The sequence below is a fragment of the Colobus angolensis genome, unplaced genomic scaffold, assembly GCF_000951035.1.
Source record: "Colobus angolensis palliatus isolate OR3802 unplaced genomic scaffold, Cang.pa_1.0 Scaffold249, whole genome shotgun sequence".
Taxonomy (NCBI): domain Eukaryota; kingdom Metazoa; phylum Chordata; class Mammalia; order Primates; family Cercopithecidae; genus Colobus; species Colobus angolensis.
The window spans coordinates 87,757-110,573 of NW_012115699.1; the positions used below are offsets into that span (position 1 = coordinate 87,757).

General features: G+C 44.4%; 2 protein-coding genes across 4 annotated transcripts in view; both read left to right on the top strand.

Moving 5' to 3' along the window:
* Positions 1-8,811, top strand: part of ACTG2 (actin, gamma 2, smooth muscle, enteric) — a 27,036-nt gene extending 18,225 nt beyond the window's left edge. For both annotated transcript variants that reach the window (XM_011946036.1, XM_011946038.1), the window contains 4 exons: positions 2,730-2,891; positions 3,904-4,095; positions 5,792-5,973; positions 8,590-8,811. In XM_011946036.1, coding sequence (XP_011801426.1) covers positions 2,730-2,891; positions 3,904-4,095; positions 5,792-5,973; positions 8,590-8,733 — 680 coding nt within the window. In that variant the 3' untranslated portion in view covers positions 8,734-8,811. The remainder of the gene's footprint in view (positions 1-2,729; positions 2,892-3,903; positions 4,096-5,791; positions 5,974-8,589) is intronic.
* Positions 8,812-15,914: 7,103 nt separating this feature from the next.
* DGUOK (deoxyguanosine kinase) overlaps positions 15,915-22,817 on the top strand; it is a 34,078-nt gene continuing 27,175 nt past the window's right edge. For both annotated transcript variants that reach the window (XM_011946039.1, XM_011946040.1), the window contains exon 1: positions 15,915-16,139. In XM_011946039.1, coding sequence (XP_011801429.1) covers positions 15,998-16,139 — 142 coding nt within the window. In that variant the 5' untranslated portion in view covers positions 15,915-15,997. The remainder of the gene's footprint in view (positions 16,140-22,817) is intronic.

A 22,817-nucleotide genomic window follows, 5' to 3' on the forward strand; every position in this document is an offset into this window, starting at 1 on the left:
ATAGGGTTTCACCATGTTGGCCAGGCTGGTCTCGAACTCCTGACCTCAAGTGATCTGCCTACCTCAGCCTCCCAAAGTTCCGGGATTACAGGCATGAACCATCACCCTCAGCCAAAAATATTTTCTTTATTTATATTCTTTATTCTACAAGCTTTTTTCTATTAAATATATTTATTTATTTTTTTACTTTCAGAGCTTTTTTGATAAAAATTAAAATATACACATTAGCCTTGGCCTACACAGGTTCAGGATCATCAATGCCACTGTATTTCATCTCCACATCTTGCCCCACTAGAAGGTTTTCAGGGTTAATAACATGCATGGAGCGATCATCTCCTATGATAACAATGCCTCCTTCTGGAATATCTCCGGAAGGACCTGCCTAAGGCTTTTTTACAGTCAACCTTTTTTTTAATAAGTAGAAGGAGTACACTATTATTAAAAACATAGTATAAGAGGCTGGGCACAATGGCTCATGCCTGTAATCCCAGCACTTTGGGAGGCCGAGGTGGGCGGATCTCTTTGAGCTCAGGAGTTCAAGACCAGCCTGGGCAACATGGCTAGACCCCATCTCTACAAAAAATACAAAAAGTTAGCCGGGCGTTGGTAACTCACGCCTGTAGTCCCAGCTACTTGTGAGGCTGAAGCTGGAGAACTGCTTGAGCCCAGGAAGCAGAGGCTACAGTGAGCTGAGATCTCGCCACTGCACTCCAGCCTGGGCGACAGAGTGAGACCCTATCTCAAAAAAAAAAAAAAAAAAAAGATAGTATAAGAAATACATAAGCTGATACTAGTACCATAGTCGTTTATTATCATTATCATAATGTATGTGCTGTACTTTCATACAGCTGGCAGCACAGTAGGTTCGTTTATACCAACATCACCACAAACACATGAGTAAAGCGTTGCCCTATGACGTGATGTCAGCTATGATGTCACTAGGCAATAAGAATTTTTCAGCTTCCTTATTATATTATGGCACCACCATTGTGTATGTGGTCTGAAGTTAACCAAAATGTCACTATGTGGACATGACTATATGTGGCCTTGGTATAGAAGTGTGCTCAGGGTAACAGAGGAAATCTCAAAATAAAATGGTCTTTAATAGGGACTTGACAGCTTCCATAAACATTTGTTTAAACATTCATTCATCATTTATTCACTGACTTATCCATTCATTCATCCATCATATATTTTCCATTACTCCCTACAATCTGCCACACATAGTACCAGGCCATGGGTATACGCTGACAAATAAGACAGACTTTGTCATTATGGAGCTAACAGTTTAGTGGGCAAAAGCAAAAGATAATTTCAATGCACGTGATAAGGACAATGATGGAGAAATGCATGGCATATACAGTTGCATATCCTGCACTTTGCATTTTTGTTTTTGTTTTTGTTTTGAGATGGAGTTTTGCTCTGTTGCCAAGACTAGAGTGCAATGACGTGATCTTGGTGCACCACAACCTCCACCTCCTGGGTGCAAGTGATTCTCCTGCCTCAGCCTCCTGAATAGCTGGGATTACATGCATGAGCCTCTGCACTGGCTAATTTTTGTATTTTTAGTAGTGACGGGGTTTCACCATGTTGGCCAGGCTGGTCTTGAACTCCTGACCTGAAATGATCTGCCTGCCTCGGCCTCCAAAAGTGCTGGGATTACAGGCATGAGCCACTGTGCCTGACCTTGCACTTTGTTTTGTTGCAAACATCATGTTTAATGGCCACGTGGTAGTCATTGTATGATGGTTTCATTATTTACTTATTTTACCACTTCTCTATTGCTGGAGCTTTAGGTTGCCTCTCATTTTTATTATAAAATATGCCGTGATTCAGATCCTTATACAAGAGTAAATTACTGGTTTCTGGACATTTATTTTGCATCTGGCCCTTACTGAACCATCTAACTGGGTCTAATGGTTTCTTAATTGATTCTGTTGGGTCTTCTATATAAAATCACATTATCTGCAAATAATGACAATTTTGTTTCCCTTTGGTAGTCATACCTCTTATTTCTATTTTCCGTTTCACAGCAATTAGCTAGGACATCCTGGACAATATTTAATAATAGCCATGATATTGTAATGCTTTCTCATCAGTTATGACATGGTTGTTAGATTAAGAAATATGAGGCTGGACGCAGCGGCTCACGCCTGTTATCCCAGCACTTTGGGAGGCCAAGGCAGGTGGATTGCCTGAGGTCAGGAGTTTGAGACCAGCCTGGCCATAGTGAAACCCTGCACCTACTAAAAATACAAAAATTAGCTAGGCGTGGTGGCAGGCACCTGTAATCCCAGCTACTCAGGAGGCTGAGGCAGGGGAATCGCTTGAACGCGGGAGATGGAGGTTGCAGTGAGCCGAGACTGTGCCATTGCACTCCAGCCTGGACAACAAGAGCAAAACTCTGTCTCAAAAAAAAAAAAAAAAGAACATGCAGTGCAGACTTAATGACAAATTGACAAGTATGCATTACCAGTGATGTGTTTCAAGGAATACAAAAAAAAAGGACACATTTTACTTGCCTTCCAGAGGCCTACTGTCTCATTTGGGGGGAAAAATGTGACATACATAAAAAATAAAAAATATGATTGATGATTCTTGTGATGGGTGAATATCCTTAACTGGTAAAGGAAAATATGGTAGTCATATCTCATTGGTAACAGTCCTAGAAAGAGACTGATGAAAGACAAGAATAAGATTTTTATAAGCCTGATCCTCTCTGTCCACAGGCATTGTCCTGGATTCAGGTGATGGTGTCACCCACAATGTCCCCATCTATGAAGGCTATGCCCTGCCCCATGCCATCATGCGCCTGGACCTGGCTGGCCGTGACCTCACTGACTACCTCATGAAGATCCTCACAGAGAGAGGCTATTCCTTTGTGACCACAGGTATCCAGCCCCTTTCCTGATTCTGACTAGAGCTCAGAACCAAACTGGTTTAGGACAGAAGTTCTCAGAACCAATGAGAATTCTGTGGCTCTGTGTCTTTAAACTCTCCTGAGATAGACCTGGAGGCCTTAAGCTGGGGCTGGGCCTCTGGATAAGACCAGATAGTCATAGAAGCAGTCCCTCCTTCCCCAGGGACCAACTGCCTCTGTCCATGTCCACACCAGGACTAGGGCTAGTTTTCACAGGGCTGAATGGTAGTGAAGATCCGCTGATGCATTTCATTACCTAGGGGCACCTTTGGTTCGAGGACAAATTGAATAAGTGAGGCCCGAATTTCTAAGGTGAAGGTGTCATGTGGCCCACCTGGGCAACTGGCATTTTTAGGTGGGAGCCTCTTTAGATTCTGTAAGATCAAACATCTAAGTCTGAGTCTAGACGAGAAATGTGTCCTGCAAAGCCCCCAGGAAGACCTAAGGCTTTGTCAGAAATCTCATACAAAGTCCTGCTTGGGAATCAAGACTTGAGACTCCCTCTTTAGAAAGGGGAGTAGAAGAATTAAGATTGAATGGAGTGACCCTTGACCCTCTTCAGGGCAAGTCTATCATCATCCTATGTGAGGCCAGGCGTGGTGGCTCATGCCTATAATCCCAGTACTTTGGGAGGCCAAGGTAGGCAGATCACTTGCGGTCAGAAGTTCTAGACCAGCCTAGCCAGCATGGTGAAATCCTGTCTCTACTAAAAAAACAAAAATTCGCTGAGCATAGTAGCACACGCCCGTAATCCCAGCTACTCGGGAGGCTGAGGCAGGAGAATTGCTTGAACTCAGGAGGTAGAGGTTGCAGTGAGCCAAGACAGCACCACTGCACTTCAGTCTGGGTGACAGAGTGAGACTCTGTCTCAAAAAAAAAAAAGAATAAAGTAGATGTGAGAAGGAGGTTTGCATGGAGATCAGAATGGGACAACCAAACTAACAGAGTCAGTATTCACCTTCTGTCATTTCTGCTCCTTCCAGCTGAGAGAGAAATTGTGCGAGATATCAAGGAGAAGCTGTGCTATGTGGCCCTGGATTTTGAGAATGAGATGGCCACAGCAGCTTCCTCTTCCTCTCTGGAGAAGAGCTATGAGCTGCCAGATGGGCAAGTTATCACCATTGGCAATGAGCGCTTCCGCTGCCCTGAGACCCTCTTCCAGCCTTCCTTTATCGGTGAGGTGCTGCCCACAGTCCCTGCCAATCTCAGGAGGGAAGGGTGGAGGGGTGGGTGAGGTATGGAGAGAGAAACACCAGGAGTCATGGACACTTTGTTAATTACATATGCATATCTCACATTTTCCTAGGAAGGGCGAAAAGTGTGTTTAAAAAAAATAGAGAAGATCTCATTTTAAATAAAAGGGAAAGGAAATCAAGATACAGGAAAAGCAGAACAGGAAATATAACATGAAACTAAGAATGAAGTTAAAACACAGAAAGTTTGTAGGCAGCATATAGCAAGGTCAGATTGTAGTTTAGCAAGATTCCTCTATCTACAGTGTGGAATCATATTGCATGGATAAAAGTCCGGAGGCTTGGCCGGGCGCGGTGGCTCACGCCTGCAATCCCAGCACTTTGAGAGGCCGAGGCAGATGGATCACGAGGTCAGGAGTTCAAGACCAGCCTAGCCAAGACAGTGAAACCCCATCTCTACTAAAAATACAAAAATTGGCCAGGTGCCTGTAGTTCCAGCTACTTGAGAGGCTAAGGCAGGAGAATCACTTGAACTAGCAGGATGGAGGTTGCAGTGAGCCAAGATAATGCCACTGCACTCTAGCCTGGGCAACACAGTGAGAGTCTGTCTCAAAAGAAAAAAAAAAAAAAAAAGACTAGAGGCAAGGAGACCAGGCAGATGGCAAGAGCTAGTTTGGCATGCAGGACCTTTTGCTCCAGGAGACTGTGATGCCAGGCTACAGTAGCTGGATGTCAACCTGCAGGCAATGGGGGACTGTCAGATGACATGATAAGTATATCCATGCAATGGAATCTTATTTGGCAATGAAAGGGAATGAAGTATTGATCCATGCTGTGACCCTGAAAACATTATACTAAGTGAAAGGAACCACACACAGAAGACCACATGGTGTATGATTCCACTGACAAGAAACATCCAGAATAGGCAAACCTCAAAAGACAGAAAGTGGATTCGCGGTTACCTAGGGCTGGGGCAGGGATGGAGGGGAAAATGGGGAGTGACCACTATTAGGTATGGGGGTCTCTTTTGAAGGCATTAAAAATGTTCTAAAATTAGATTTTGGTGATGTTTGCTTCTGCGGATATACTGAAAACGACTGAATTATATCTCAAAAAGTTATGAAAAAAGAAAGATAATATAACAAAAGTATTCCTTTAGAAATATGCCTCAGGCAACAGTGTAAAAGATCAGGCCGGGCGTGGTGCCTCAAGCCTGTAATCCTAGCACTTTGGGAGGCCAAGAGGAGTGGATCACAAGGGCAGGAGATGGAGACTATCCTGGCCAACATGGTGAAACCCCATCTCTACTAAAGATACAAAAATTACCTAGGCATGGTGGTGCGTGCCTGTAATCCCAGCTACTCGGGAGGCTGAGACAGGAGAATCGCTTGAACCAGGGATCGGAGGCTGCAGTGAGCTGAGATCGCGCCACTGCACTCCAGCCTGGTGACAGAGTGAGACTCTGTCTTAGAAAAAAAAAAAAAAGATCAATCAGAACAGGGGACAATAAAGGAAATGCCATGACAAGGAAGGGGGTCTGATCTTATCATCCTTTTGGGAGATATTAAGGTTCTGAACTAGGGTAGTTGCAACAATCGAAGAAGGGTCATTTGAGGAGCTGAAGGTGTGCGTATTTATGAAGTGATGCCTGTTGACTAGACACTGTGATCTCCATTAGGCATGGAGTCCGCTGGAATTCATGAGACAACCTACAATTCCATCATGAAGTGTGACATTGACATCCGTAAGGACTTATATGCCAACAATGTCCTCTCTGGGGGCACCACCATGTACCCTGGCATTGCTGACAGGATGCAGAAGGAGATCACAGCCCTGGCCCCCAGCACCATGAAGATCAAGGTGGGTCTTGCCTCAGTTCCCTCCATCCTGTTCTTTATATAAAGTCTTGCCTACTTGGGAGTTCCTCGGAGACAGGCTGCCAGGCCTGGTAACTTGCTGGTCTCCTGGGTTCAGTATCATCCTGGACTAGAGCCAATTTTATCCTAGGGAATTATGTTCCTTGGGCATTGATGGGCTGAAGACCCACTTAGCATGGATCTCAAACATAATCACAGGAATGTCACATAAGAAGAGGCTGAAAGAATTTGGGATGATGAGAACATTATTCAGGTGTAATGGCTCATACCTGTAATCCCAGCATTTTGGAAAGCCAAGGTGGGAGGATCACTTGAGCCCAGGAGTTGAAGGCCACATGAGCTCTAATTGTGCCACTGCACTCCAGCCTGTCTCTAACTATAAATTCAGATAGATTCTGTCTCTAAAAATAAATAAATAAATAAATAATCAGGAGACTGGAAATGGAAGGAAAGAAAAGAAGGAGGTCACGCTATGGTATCTTTAAACTTTATTGCTCCAGAGGAGGTTGAAAGTTCCAAAGACTGGATGTTTTTGTCATAGGGCCAGCTCTGCTTCAAACTCAACAGGGACATTCCTTGATTCCTGAACATCTCTGATCTACTGTCCCATCTTGGCCATGCCCTTCCCCATACTGCCTCCCAACAGAGCCCCTCACCTCCTGGGCATCTGCAGGATGGGAGCTTCTCCCCTGCCTCTGGTCTCCAAGCAGTCACACAGACATTTTTAGCTCCTTCTAGGAACTTTGCTGCTAACAGTTTTAGAGAAAGAGTTGGGAATAGAAATAACACATTGGTTGAAAGTTTCAAAGTCTCACAATAAAGCTGATCTCTGGGGAGTAGGCCTGATGTGAGGAAATGTGTTCTCAGTCAATATTCTAAGAACCGTCATGAAGGAAGGCTGCCCCGGGCCTTCCCCCTGCCTAACAGATGGTGTTCATCACAGAGAAATGGAGCAGACCATCAGGAAACTGATGAGAACTTGTGGGCTCTTCTCACCCAGAGCCACAGGAATGGTGCATTACTGAGGCCTGTCCTATGGAAAGCATCGTGCCAGGCCTGGGGCAGGGGCATTTTACCAGGACTGTGTGTCAGGATACCACGCCTGGCCTCACTCCTAGATTCTGGTCCAATAAGTCTGAATTGCCCCCATCACCTACACTGATAAACAACCACCAGTGATCTGATGCATTTCCCAATTCATGAGCCACTGCTCTGACTTTAACAGTATGTTCCAGCCTTCATGGAGTTTAGGATCTAATTAGTAAACATGATCAATACCAGCACAACCTAAATAAGAAAAGCAGAAGGGGAAGGACACTCTAAGCAGGGGAAGTAGAAGAAGCAAACATGTCCAGGCGGGTCTGTGCTTATATGAGCACCTATCCAAACTGGACAGCAGGACTTATATAGCGGAACTGGGGGAGATGAGGCAAGTCTCAAGGACATGAAAGAATAGATTTGGGGTGGGGGTGGGGCTCATTTAGGACCACCAACTTAAGAGAAGCCAGAGTTTTCTCATGAGAAATTTGTTACCTTGTTAGTGGCTGTGCATTCCCAGTCCTTGAAATAATCTGTTCAAGGAGCATTTAGGTGACTTTTGTCTGCCTGGATAATAAAATAACTTATAAAGATCCTTCCTATTCTACAATTCCATGATCTCTGCGATTTAGGGAATATGTACAGAGATTCTAAGGCAACAAAAAAAATCAATTGATTATCTGGCTTGCTCTAGCACTGAATTCTTAGACCCTTCAAAAACTGGAAAATTAGTTGAAGAATCATAGTCCTTCTGGATCCCCTTTGAGGTAGAGTTCAAAGTTGTTTGACCTAACAACAAATTTCTAAAAGCTAAGCCCAGGATTCCTAGTGGAAAGCATGAACAATGTAGATATAAATTTGAGGACTTCTGAGATATAATTGGATGATGACAGATAGCTCAAAACAGGGTTTTGGTAGACTGGTTTGTACTCAGGAATGGAGGAACCCCAGCCCAGCCTGCCCATGCATCCAAACTTCAGGCAAGAACAGAACAAGGTTCCCCTTATAGATATTTGTATTGGTCAGCTATTGCCAAGTAACAAACAACTGTGGAATCTCAAGGGCACATAACAGTGAGCATTTATTGCTCATGCATCAGCTGGGAGTTAGCTGATCAAGGTCAGGCTTGGCTAAGTAAGTGGCTCTGAATTAACTGCAGGTCCAGCCAGCTCAGGTCAAGTCCATATTTCTCATTAACGGGCCCAGGCTGAAAGAGCTCCCCAGGGGCAGCTCTTCTCATGAAGATGGCAGAGCAAGAGAACATGCCCAAGTACACAAGCATATTTCAAGCCCCTGTTTGTGTTATGTCTGCTAATATCCCATTGGTCAAAGCAAACACAATGCCCAGCCCAGAGTCACAGGGAGCAGTGCACTCTTCCCAAGGAGGGATTAAGGGAAGAGTGGGGAAGTGAAGGTTTTTAGCAAAAATCTAATCTATCACAACATTTCTCCTATTCTTTTCTGACCATGGGGTTCCCCTTTTCTGGGATAAATAGATTTTGGACCACCCTGCTTATTCCCTTGGGGACTGATCATGATTCACCACATTTGTTCTTTGCAGATTATTGCTCCCCCAGAGCGGAAGTACTCAGTCTGGATTGGGGGCTCCATCCTGGCCTCTCTCTCCACCTTCCAGCAGATGTGGATCAGCAAGCCCGAGTATGATGAGGCAGGACCCTCCATTGTCCATAGGAAGTGCTTCTAAAGTCAGAACGGGTTCTCCAAGGATCCCCTCAAGACTACTCTATCACCAGTAATGAAACATTAAAACCTACAAGCCTTACTTCTCTGTGTGGGGCTCTTTTTTCCTGGGCCATGTCTCATACACAGTGCTAAGGACTTTTCACACATTACTTTTAATCCATGCAATAATGTTGTAAGGTAGGCGCTATCATTATTCCCATATTTCAGATGAGGAAATTGAGACTCAGAGAAATCAAGGACTTGCGAAGATCACACAGATTCAAGATTAAAATTCAAGTATCTGACTGCAAAGCTAGTGCTCCTTCTACTATGTCATCTTGTTTTCTTTTCCTTGAATATAACTAAGAATGAGGCTAGATGACTCTTGGGATGGGGGTAGAAACACAGGCTTTCAGTGATGTAAGTCCTTGTACTCCAGGGCAGTTCACTAGGGAACATGAACACAGAGTCATGACACAGGCTTATGGGATGTGACATGAGGAGTTCACACACAATGTTACTGTCACTCACGTGAAGAAGGGTCACTGTGGGCTTAAGATCTCTATGAGGTTGTTATTGAGGATTAGGCTGTATTTTTTTTTTTGAGACAGAGTCTCACTCTGTTGCCCAGACCGGTATAGTGGTACGATCTTGGCTCACTACAACCTCTGCCTCCTGGGTTCAAGCAATTCTCCTGCCTCAGCCTCCTGAGTAGCTGGGATTATAGGCATGCACTACCACGCCTGGCTAATTTTTGTATTTTTAGTAGAGATGGGGGTTTCACCATGTTGGCCAGTCTGGTCTTGAACCTCAGGTGATCTGCCCACCTTGGCCTCCCAAAATGCTGGGATTACAGGTGTGAGCCACCATGCCCAGCCAGGTTGTATTTTGCCCCAAAATTAATTAAGAAAGGAGTAGCATCCTTAGGAAGGACATTTTCTCTCCTTCCCCCTCCCGTTCCTCCTCCTCCTCCTCCCCTCCTTATTAATTTCCTCCCTACCCACTGCTCTAGGTCAATTTTGTTTAATTTTACAAGTATTTGCTGAATTTTTGGCATCTGGAATTGCCAGGTAAGGTGGCAAGGGATTTATATTTCCAACGAAGATGATTCCTGCCCATTAGGGTCTCACTGCATACAGGCAGAGATAGACACATGCATACAAGACAGTGATACAAAGTGAAACAAAAGCGCCTAAAAGTACTATGATAAAATAAGGGTTGATAATACTAGCTAACATTTATTTAGTGATTTCAAGAGGCCAGGTTAAAATTTTTGCATGGATTTCCTCAATTAATCCTCACCACAACCTTATGGGGCAGGTATTAGTGTCATTTCCCATTTTATAGTTAGGTTACTGGTTACTAGGTCACCCAGCTAGTTCACCTTAGAACAAGATCCTCACATTGGGCTGATGCACCTTTCACCTCCCCACCTAGCAAAGTCCCAGCCTTCGTGCCCCTATCAGATCCCATCTGGTCCATGAAGCTTCCCAGACACACCCATTTGGAGACAGTGGAGTCCAGCGGTTAAGCGCAGAGACCTCAATGTCAGACATTCCTTTCACCCTCCCAGCATTCGATCTCTGGGGATGGGGTGGGATGGAGGAGCGGCTTTCATAAGCACTTAGGGGATTTCTGTGTGAGGACAAGTTTCCCAGAAGCAGACCCGGAAATGAAGATTCCTTGCAAATGACTTATTAAAGAAGTGCTCTGAGGAGAGCTGGTAAGCAGAGTGGGGGGGTGCAGAAGAGGAAAGGGGAGGAAACCTGGCAAGAGGGCAATTGCAGATAAAGTTCTGGAGAGGACAGCTTCAGCCTGGCCCCGCCCACTGGGAGCTCTGGAGTCTAAGGCTAGCCTGGTGGAGGCCAGGGAGCCAGGCTTTCACAGTCCCACCTGCCAGTGATTGGTGAGGGTGCTCCCTGGGAGGACTGAAACCCTAGGCTTTCCATCTGTATCAGCAAAAGCCTCCTCCAAAGAAGAGCTGCAGGCTCTGGCTGCTGGAAGAGAAAGCACAGGAGGAGGTGGGAGCGATCTGAGGAGATGTAGGGCACTGACACTGCACGATGGAGGGACATCCGGACCTCCACGTGGAGAAGGGCAGGCTGCCCAGACCATTCCCACCAACCCCCAGCACCCATCCAACCTCCCTTCCCCATGCTTCCACCCCTACTCCAGTCTTACTCCACTTCAAGTTTAAAAAATGCTGTCCTAGATTCTTCAGTGGATGTGGAGTTATCCACTGATAGAGAGAGGGACAGTGGCTTGAGGAAAGTGGAAATCCAACTGAAAGTCTATTAAAGATCGACAAAAGTCAGGTGTGATGGTTCACTCCAGTAATCCCAGCTACTTGGGAGGCTGGGGTGGGAGGATCACTTGAACTCAATTCAAGCCAGCCTCTAACAAGTAAGACCCCATCAGAGAGAGAGAGAGAGAAACAATGTCCCAGGCACTGAGGGCCCACAAAGGCAGTCATTACTTATTATGTGTTATATAATGTCTATTGGGTGGTAACTGTGTGGCAGGTGTGGCAAGTGGATTCTCTCTCTTAATCCTCACCCCCAGGTCACTGGAATCCAGAGCCCATACTCTTAACCACCTTTTGATATGTCTCCCTTTATGATTAGGTGTATCAGTACAGTTCATTCAGGGGAGCAGAGCCACTATGGGTATTATGGGAATAAGGGCTTTATTACAGGAATGAGATTTATCCAAAGCGTGAAGGAGCTGGGAAAGTGAAAGTCTGCAAGGAACTGTGGGATAATCTGAGAGGAGTCACAAATGAGTGGGAGACTAGGTGAAACCTATCTGCCGGGCACCTCTGTCTGTCATAGCATCTGACTAGACGATTTCCACAGAGCACTGGCTGACACTCCCACTCTGCCTTCCAAATCTCACCCCAGGTCCTCTTTTGGCCAACTCTAACTCAGAGCCTTGTTGGTAGTGCGTTCTGAAAGTGTACTTTCCAGTTTAACCAAATCGATTTAGCACAATCCAGCACATTAAAAAATCTTCAATGTAGGTGAGATATAGCTGACTAAAATTCCAGGCTGCAGAAGAAAGTTTGGGCCACATTTTTATATGTTCATCGCCCTTTTTGAATGGCTGCATGACATTTTATATAATATTGGTCAGTATTTTATGTATACAGTAGCATTTACAAACACTGAAAAAATAGTAACTCCTTCAGAGCTGCACTTCAAGGACTAAGCAGAGTGTCTGGTATGCAGTAGATGCTCAGCAAATATTGGATGAATGAATGCATGCTGAAAGACTAGAGTTCCTGCAGGGCAACATCAACTCCTACTTATCAACTCTAGCAGATATTTGAAAATCGCCCAGGGGCAGGAAGTGGCCTCATTCTCCTAAGTAAGGGGGAGGTAATTCTACTCACCAGTATGCCACTACTTTCAGTGTCTGGCTAGCACCCAAGTGGGATGAAAACTCCCTGTTTGCTGCTGCCAAGAGGAACTGATCACCACCTCTTTGGGGTGTCTTCTTTGCTCATGATGATCGCCTTAATTGTACTTCCTCATGCACAAAAGTGGGGCCCCAACCCTCTTCCTTGGCCACAGCTGATTGAACCATGATTAGACACCTGAACATAGGTGGGCAAATCAGATTCTCCCTTCTGGGAATTTGGAATTGGGACCAAAAACCAAAAAATAACATTTAACAAAACAAGCATAAATAAGTAAAGGGGGATAGAAAGATTATTACTAATTAATTAAGGTAACTGACAGGCATTTTAGGCAAAAAATATTTTAGTTTCTTACATTGCACTCCACATCAAAAAAATTTTGAATGCTTTTAGAGGCTGGGTGCGGTGGCTCACACCTGTAATCCCAACACTTTGGGAGGCCGAGGTGGGTGGATAACTTGAGGCCAGGAGTTCAAGAGCAGCCTGGCCAACATAGCAAAACCCCGTCTCTACTAAAAATACAAAAATTTAGTCAGGCATGGTACATGCCTGTAATCCCAGCTACTCAGGAGGCTGAAGCATGAGAATCGCTTGAACCTAGGAGATGGAGGTTGCCGTGAGCCAAGATGGCCCCACTGCACTCCAGCCTGAGCAAGACTCTGTCTCGAAAAAAAAAAGACGCAAACCACAGAGAGAAAATATTCACAAAGGACTCATCCAGAATATTTGAAGAATAAGACAAGCAAAAGACAACCAATAGAAAAATGGACATAAGACTTCAACAGAGGATACTGAAATGATCAATAAACACATGAAAAGATGTTTGACTTCATTAACCAGCAGGAAAATGTAAATTAAAACCACAATAAGTTATAATTACACACAGCAAAATGGATAAAATGAAAAAAAGCTGACAATATCAACTGTTGGTAAGAATGTGGGACAACCAGAACTCTCTCTCACTGATGATGGTGGTGTCAACTAGAACAAACACTGTGGAACTGTCTACTATTTGGGAATATCTATCAAAGCTGAGCATATATATGTAACTTATCACACAGCAATTCCACTCTTAGGTATACACCCAAGATAAATGCATACTTCTTTTCACCAAAAGACATGTACAAGACTATTTATCACAACTCTATTCATTATGGCTCAAATCTAGAAACTTCAGAGTTCATTATGGTATAGTGACATTGTGGAATACTATATAGCAACAAGAATGAGTGAACTACAACTAATATGTTCAACCTGGATGAATCTCACAAACATGTTAAATAAAAGAAGTATTTACTATATAATTCCATTTATATAAAGAAAAGGCAAAACTAATCTCTACTGTTGAAGTCAGGCTAATGGTTATCTTTGAGGGATAGTAACTGGCAACGAACATGGGGAATTCTGGAGATGCGGATAATGCTGTTTCTTGATCTGAATTCAGGTAACATGAACTGTTCCATTTGTGAAAACTTCATTGAACTGTACACTCACAACACATCCTCTTTTCCTCACTACATACTATGCTTCACCAAAGTTTTTTTTTTTTTTTTTTTTTTTTTTGAGACTGTCTGGCTCTGTCGCCCAGGCTGGAGTGTAGTGGCGTGATCTTGGCTCACTGCTCACTACAAGCTCCGCCTCCCGGGTTCACGCCATTCTCCTGCCTCAGCGTCCTGAGTAGCTGGGACTACAGGTGCCTGCCACCACGCCCGGATAATTTTTTTGGTATCTTTTTAGTAGAGACGGGGTTTCACTGTATTAGCCAGGATAGTCTCGATCTCCTGACCTCGTGATCTGCCCGCCTTGGCCTCCCAAAGTGCTGGGATTACAGGTGTGAGCCGCCGGGCCTGGCAACTTCACCATAAAATTTTTAAAAATAATTTTTAGGAACTCTGTTACTGGTAGAGGGTGTCCAGGTTCTTGGCATTTTGAATAAAGAATTGAACAAAACGCACAAAGCAAGGAAAGAATGAAGCAACAAAGCACAGATTTATTGCAAACCAAAATACACCCCCCAGTGTAAGACGGGGTCCAAGCAAGCAGCAATTACAGAATTTTCTGGCGTTTAAATACCTCCTAGAGGTTTCCCATTGGTTACTTGGTGTACACCCTATGTAAATGAAGTAGTGGCCAGCGATCAGTCTGATTGGTCTCTGAGGGGACCAATCAGAGGCTGAAGTGAAGTTACGAAGTTTTACCCTATGCAACTAAAGAGTTGGCCTGCTACCAGCCTGATTGATTGCCTGAGGACACCAATCAGAGGTACTTTCAATTTTTCATCTGCCCCCCAGAAAAGCCGGGGTTGCAAAGGGATTAGCTTCTGGTCCTTTTGTTACTTGGGCTGGAAAGCTGGGATTTTCCTTTTGATTTAGTTCTAGGAAGTCAACCTGAATGGGCCTTAGGTTCCCTGTCTCCAGACCCTATTTTCCTGCCTGGTAACTTTTAGGAGATTAATGCCTGCCTGCAGACAATTTACTCATTTAACTTTCACAATGCCCCTGAGGCAGCAAGATCCTGGCGAGGCAGAGAGCCTCTCAAGCTTTTTAGGATGAATATTTCCAAGTCTGAGTTTACGTAAGTAAAGAAATGTAAGCAGTATTTTTTTTTTTTTTTTTTTTACAGAAGTGGCTGCTGGAGTGGAGATGGGAATGGGTAGGACTTTAGCCGCTCCGGTAGCCATTAACGCCCCACCCTGGTTATCCTAACAAAATTCGGTGTATTAAAAAAATAATGTTCTTAATATATAAACATGACCTCAGCCATCCTATATACACATCAACATAAGAAAAAGGTCCTGTGCTTTCTATGGGAACAGCTTAGGTATCCCAGCCCCGGTCCTTCTCCAGCCCCTTTGCCATCAGATCCTTGTCTTCTAAAACCTACCACACGTGAGTTCTGCCTGAAGGCCGGTTTGGCCTGTTGACTCCTGGTTTTGACTCTGGTGATTCAAGCGACTGGAACTAGAAGCACCATTTGACAACATTTCGTAAATCATTAGTTCTGAGGTTGTTATGACGACGGGGTGTGGCAGTCCGGCCTCACCTGTGGCAGCAGCTTAGGTCCCTGCCCTTCTGTAGAGCACACTTCACCGACAGCAGGACTCAGGTTTTCTACACCGGCAAGTCTCTACCCGCCATTGCTTACGTGCACAGAACCCAACCTACCAGGTTTAAACGATTTCCAGTCACATACCTGAGCCACCACCACCTTATCCTGAAGGGATTTTTGGCTATAATGCGAATCGATTGACCGAACATTTATTTATTTACACAAGACACAAACTAAGAGATGGGGTATAACTGATTATCTAATTTGTTAATTTAGTCAATAATATGCCAGCATTATGCAGGGAATTACAGGGAATAGGAAAAAGTTAAATTTGTGTAAATCATCAGATTGAGTCATTTTCCTACTTTAAAACTTCCATTTTCTTCCAGTATTAAAAACCAGACAACAAGCACCTGGGGGGGGCGGGAATCCCCTCTTAAAATTAGTTTCTATTTTTAATTTGTCTTCAGTTATAAAATTTATTTTAAAGTTATACAAAAATGAGGTGGTTGGATTGTGGAGTTATGTCTCCTAAAATGTTATTTATCCAATGAACAAAAACTGAGGAGCCACTCAACACCGCAACTCCTGTTACTAGCAAATTCTGCACCCTTGTAAAACCCTTCCTTCTCGCAAAGCTTCTTTACAAACATCGCGAGAGCAGAGCGGTCTCTTGGGCGCACCCCGTCGCATGTTCAACCCCACCCACTTCCTGCCTGACGATCGCCTTACGTCAGCGGAGCGCTGGAGCGAGTGAGCAGCGGTACCTAGGGCGGAAGTGGTCTCCGCGGAAGTGATCGTTGTGCGAATCGTGGGTGGGATGGCCGCGGGCCGCCTCTTTCTAAGTCGGCTTCGAGCACCCTTCAGTTCCATGGCCCAGCGCCTACTCGAGGGCGTTCCCTTCTCCAGGGGCCTGCACGCGGGGCGCGGGCCCCGAAGGCTCTCCATCGAAGGCAACATTGGTAAGGGCCGGAAAGCGACTGCCAAGCCTTGGCCTCCGCCGTGCAGGTGACAGAGGCTGGGAAAGGAGCTGGGCTCGGAATGGCCCGCGTCTGATGCGGCCGGCCTCTCTTTCTGGGCTGCGAGGAGGGCCTTTCCCCTCGCAAAGTGCACTGTGGATCTTTGCCTCCTTGATTTTTAGAGTATCGGGCCTGATTTCCCACCCACAGGGACACATTTGTTGGGGCATAAAAGCCACGCAGTTAGTGTCTAGGACAAGAATTTTATTAGCTGTTTGTAATAGATCGAAATTGAAGCGACAAGCGGGTGCAGTTTATTTGTTCTCCTAGATAGGGTTGCCATATTTAGCAAAAATTAAAAATAATATCCAGTTAAAATAGAATTTAAGATAACGAATTAATTTTTAGTGTGTGTCCAATGCAATATTTGGGGCATCTTTACACCAAAACAACAACGAAATCACTCTTTGAAAGTTCATATTTAACTGTGTCCTGTATTTTATCTGGCAACCCTATTCTAAGAGAGTTCCTAAACTTAAGTCGGTCAAATACCACATTCACAGTTTTTGTGCCTGTGCTAGTTGCATGATAATTTCTTAAGGTTTTTCTTAGAAGAACCTCACTTTTTAACTTAAGAACATGTATTAAATTAAAAATAATTTTGTTACAAGAATGAGACCCAGTATCTTGAATAAAAAGTAGTCAAAAAGCAAAATGAAGGCAAAGCATTTCAATTTAATATTAATAAATTCTGACTTGATACTTCTACCTGCCAAGGTACTGAGCCCTAAAAGGAGCTTAGCAAGTGTTGAGTACTGAAGACATTCTAGCAGCAAACTGAGAATTTCTTTTTTTATTCATTCAACAAATCACCTTTTGAGCCACTTCCATATGCCAGCACTGTTCTTGGCCTGGAGAATACAGCTGTGAATAGAAGAAATAAAAATCTCTGCTCTCATGGAACTCAAGTAGGGAGAGATAGACAATAAACAACACAAATTAAGCAAGGTGAACAATATGTTAGAGAGTAATGAGTGTGATGGAGAAAAATCAGGGATGAAGAATTGAGGGAAGCTTTTATTTTATTTGAGATGGAGTGTCGCTCTTATTGCCCAGGCGGGAGTGCAGTGGCTTGATCTCGACTCACTGCAACCTCAGCCTCTCTGATTCAAGCGATTCTCCTGCCTTAGCCTCCCGAGTAGCTGGGATTAGAGGCACCCGCCACCACACCCAGCTAATTTTTGTTTTATTTTTAGAGACAGAGTTTCACCATGTTGGCCAGGCTGGTCTTGAACTCCTGACTTCAGATGATCCGCCTGCCTCGGCCTCCCAAAGTGCTGGGATTATAGGCGTGAGCCACTGCGCCTGGCCAAAATTGTCATTTTAAATAAGCAAGGCCTCACTGAGAAGGTGACATCTGAGCAAAAAACTGAAGAAGGTGAGGGAGCAAACCATGTGGATACCTGGGAGAAGAATCTTCTAAGCACAGTGAAAAGCAATTGGAAAGGCCCTGAGGTGGAAAGTGTGTTTGGGAAATAGGAGGGAAGTTAATGTGACTGAAGTCGAGTGAGCAAGGACGGTAGGGAAATGAGGGCAGAAGCCCAAGGGTTGGCCAGATTTTATAGGCCTTATCATAGGTTTTTAATCTTACTGAGATGGGTAGCTATTGGAAGGTTTGAGGAGTCAAGCGACAGTTTTACTTAGATTATAAAAAGATCACTGTGGCTGATATGTTGAAAGTAAAGGGTGTTAAGTGATATTGCAATAATTATGGTATGTTGGACCTTTGTGAAAATGGTGAGACGTGATTGGATTTTAGTTATACTTAGTTATACGTTAACAAAAATTGAGTTACATTTTAAGTAAAATTTAACAGTGGAAGTGGTGAGAAATGATTGGGTTCTAGTTATATTTTAAGGTAGGGCCAATTGGATTTGGTGACAGATTGAATGCAGAGTGTAAGATAAAGAGAGGGGCCAATGATGACTCCAGTTATTTTGACTTGAGTGCTTGAAAGATAGACTCTTGATTTTATTTCCTCCTTTCCTTCTTCCTCCCCTCTCTTCCCCTCGCTTAGTGGGGTTTTGCCCTCTTGCCCAGGCTAGAATACAGTGATGCGATTGCATCTCACTGCAGCCTGCCTCCCAGGCTCAAGCCATCCTCCGACCTTAGCCTCTTGAGTAGCTGGAACCACAGGTGTTTGCCACTATGCCTGGCTGATTTTTTATATTTTTTGTAAAGATGGGGTCTCACTGTATTTCCCAGGCAGGTCTTGAACTCCTGGGCTCAAGTGATCCTCCTGCCTTGGCCTCCCAAAGTGCTGGGATTACAGGCGTGAGCCTTGGTTTTAAGCATGTTAGGTTTTTACATGCCTATTAATATCCAAGTAGAGGTGTTGGATAGGTAGTTGGATATGTAAGTTCAGAATTAGGGTCTTCCTGGACTGGAGCTGTAAATGTAGGTGGCATTTAATGCTGGAAGACTATGTGTTGATGGAAAGGACTGAGCCCTGGGCATGCAAATATTATGAGACTGGGGAGGTGGGAAGGAATAAGCAGAGACAGAGAAGGAATGCCCACTGACACAGGAGGAAAAAACAGAATGCTATCCTGGAAGCCAAGTGAAGAAGGTGTTCAGTGGGAGGGAATGATCAGCTGTGTTATGCTGTTTAAGTAAATGAAGGTCTTTGGTGAACTCGAACAGTTTTAGGAATGTTGGGAGTGAAAGCCTAATCCGTATAGGTTCCAGGAGAATGGGAGGTGAGGAGAGTGGGTTAAGATGACTGGAAGTTTTTAGAAAGGGAAGTCATGGGGTGGTAACTGAAATTAGAAGAGGGTATGAGAGTTTAGCATTTTTAATTTTCTTTTTGTAAGAAGAATTAGAGTATGTTTGTGAGTTGACGGAAGTGGTCTAGTAGAAAGGAGGAAAATTGGTAAATTGGGACAGAGGATAGAATTGCTGGAGTGATTTTTAAGCAAGAAAGAATACGATCTGTTGCCCAGTGGGAAAGACTTTAGCCTTAGCTAGGAGCACAGTTCGTCCCTAGTAACAGGAGTGATGGCAAAATATATGAGCACCAACTTGAGTGAGTGTAGTGGGAACTTGGGAAGGTCTTTTGGTTGTGTCTGTTTTTTTTTGTGTGTGTGAGCCGGAGTCTTGCTCTCTCCCAGTCTGGAGTGTAGTGGTGCCATCTCGGCTCACTGCAAGCTCTGCCTCCCGGGTTCACGCCATTCTCCTGCCTCAGCCTCCTGAGTAGCTGGGACTACAGGCACCCCCCGCCCGGCTAATTTTTTGTATTTTTAGTAGAGACGGGGTTTCACCATGTTAGCCAGGATGGTCTTGATCTCCTGACCTTGTGATCTGCCCACCTCGGCCTCCCAAAGTGCTGGGATTACAGGCGTGAGCCACCGCACCCGGCCTGGTTGTGTCTGTTTTCAGCGTGAAATAGGAGGAAAGGTCATCAGCTAAGAGTGAATGTGGAGACACGACATGAAATACTCTAGTGTATAAGCAAAGGAAATGTTAAATTGCTGGGTACCATTTAGGACCCACTTTGAGTTAGTGGTCATAAATTTAAAGTGAGACCAGTCACCATGGCTGCGTGTTTTTCTCCAGCCAAATCGGAAACATTGAAAGGAATGGGAAAGGAGAGTCCTGCTATTTGCCTGATGATGTTATTATTTAAATATGTTTTGTACTGTACTTTGAGAAACACACCCCTAAAGGAAGCTCTGTCCTCAAAGCCCAGAGAGAGAACAGGGTATATCACAAAGTAACTTAGGACAGGTCATCAGATAAAGTTTGAACTCCCTCTATTTTCCTGACCTTTGCTTCTTAACCTCAAATTTCTCTGCTTCTTTCTTGCTTTCTCATGCAACAGAGGCTTACTGAGTAAGGACTAAGACTTCACTCTCATGCTAAGCATAGCAGTGAATAGGTTACAGTTCCTGTCCTTCAAGGAGCTCACAACCAAATGGGAGAAACAGACTCGACATAATTTTCTTTTCTTTTCTTTTCTTTTTTTTGAGCCAGAGTCTCACTCTGTCGCCCAGGCTAGAGTGCACTGGCATGATCTCGGCTCACTGCAACCTCCGCCTCCCAGGTTCACGCCATTCTGCTGCCTCAGCCTCCTGAGTAGTTGGGACTACAGGTGCCTACCATCACGCCCGGCTAATTTTTTGTATTTTTTAGTGGAGACGGGGTTTCACCATGTTAGCCAGGATGGTCTCGATCTCCTGACCTTGTGATCTGCCAGCCTTGGCCTCCCAAAGTGCTGGGATTACAGGCGTGAGCCACCGCTCCCCTCTGACTCGACATAATTTTCATACTGTGGTGAGATCCGTGATTGGGCATGGAAAGCCAGAATCTCTGGGGTAGGAATTCCCAAGAGGAAGAAGAGGAAAAAGTGTTTCAAGCATAGAAAGCAACATGTGCCAAAGTGGTGAAGCCTGAAGAAACACATGCAGTTTTTTTGGTTTTGGTTTTGGTTTTGTTTATGTTTTTGAGACGGAGTCTCATTCTGTCACCCAGGCTGAAGTGCAGTGGTGTGATCTCATCTCGCTGCAACCTCCACCTCCCAGGTTCAAGTGATTCTCCTGCGTCAGCCTCCCAAGTAGCTGAGACTACAGGCATGTGCCATCACGCCTGACTAACACATGCAGTTTTAATGGAAGAGAAATAGTTGGATGTGCCTGGAATTGAAGGGACCTGTGAAAGCGTGGCAGAACAAGAGATTGGAAGGGTGGGATTTGCCATATGTCGAAGAGCCTTGTGGACCATGCTAGTTTGTCCTGTTGGCAGTGGGAGGCTGTTGAACACTTGAAGCCAGTGTGTGCCATGACCAGATTAGTTTTAAAAAGGAAACTGTGTAGGATGAGAAAGAAAGCTCCATAAAACAGGCACTTTCTTTGTATATTTTGTTTGCTGCAGTACCCATAGTGCCTTGCATCCAGTTTGTTGGATGAATGAATAGATCAATTGGAACAGAGCTGAGTCTGTGCACTAGTTTTATGGCTATTGGAGTAATTGGAGGGAGGAAAGATGCAGGCCTGAATAGAAGAACTGGAGAGACAGAGAAGCAATGGTATGAGAGAGATTTTGGAAGTGGGATTGACAGGATGTGGTGGCCACTTGGAGGCGAGGGATAAGGAGGAGTAGAGGAGGGTGACACTGAGGTTCATGAGGGATAAAGGGAATAAAGGAAGAGGCAGTCTGGGGAGGGTAGAGTGATACGTTTTGTATGAGGTTCCTGTGAGACATAGAGGTGTTCTGAGACAGATTGGAATATATGTCTGAAGTCAAGAGAGTCTGGAGATGGGTGCTGAGGTTTCAGATATGGAAGTTGTTGACTGGTGGGAGGTAGTTGTTGAAGCCTTGGAAGTAAATGCAGTTGCCCCAGAAAAATGTGATGCAAAGTGGAATGGGGGAACCTAATCTGACTCTTTTTTCCTTTCATCTCCCACTACTCTTCATCACCCCACACACCCTGATGACTCTCCCTAGACAGAATTAGTCACTGCCTCCTCTGTGGGCTGACATAACATTTTGTACCCACAACTGCTGCAGCACTTGAGTTCTGCTGAGCTTGTTTGCACATTCACCACCTTCCTTGGGCTCTGACCACTCAGTGTGCTGTTCATCTTTGTATTGCTGACACCTAACCCCCGCCTTGACCCAGTGTACTCAGTACTGACCAGATTCTTGAATGCTGTGCTGTGATATCCATGTAGAAGTTAGGCATTGGTACCCACACAGGGATACATTAAACTGCTTTTTAAATCAAGAGTGAGCATCTTCTCTAATCACAGGTAACATCCTCAAGGAAATCAGATTGAGAGCACCCATTCAGGAAACCTGAACAGGGAAGGTGAACCCCTGTCCTAACCAAAATTAGGTATGTTTAGAGGGGGTTTTCTTGTATTCCTTCTGCTCTAAGTCCTATTATTCTGATCCTGAAGGTGCAGACAGTGGCATGTAAGGAAAATTGATCAGTGAAGTAGCAACTAATGGCATCTGGCATGACTTGCGAAGCCATGTAAGATGTGTGATTGAAAGTCAAAAGCTTGGTACCTAGAACCCCTGAAAATCTAAAACATAAAACACTTAGCCTCTCTTCTAAGACTGTTCATCCCTACAGTGTATTATCATCTTCTTGTGATTATCTTACGATTACAAGCCTAAATTGAAGAAAAGATTGCTGTATGAAATCTCACTGTCAGTGAGTCATCTCAGCATTTTTACTTGATTTTCAAAGACCCAACCAGAGAAGAGGAAACTCTTTTGCACTTTTCAATCAAGAGACTTAAACATAAAGCAGTAGAGGGCTTCCCTAATAACATGTTTCCTCCAGCATTCAAAATTAGTGACTTCACATCACTAATATGTGTCTTTTACTTATTTTGAGTATAAATGGTTGGGCAAAGAATCCTTGGGAAAAAATAGCCTATTTATATCAAATACTGTGTAGTGGATTCTCTGTGCCTGTGACTCACCTCCTTCCATCCATCTATCACTGTTCTCATACTCAGGATGCAAAGGTTCAGTCTCTGTCTTTAAAAGTGAGCTCCCAGTCTAGCTGGAGGGAGTGATGAGTGAACAAATAATTACAGTGTAATCCTTTGGTAAACCAGAGCAGGCAGTAATTAACTCTGCCTAGAGATGAAGTGGAGCTGGAGAGAGTTC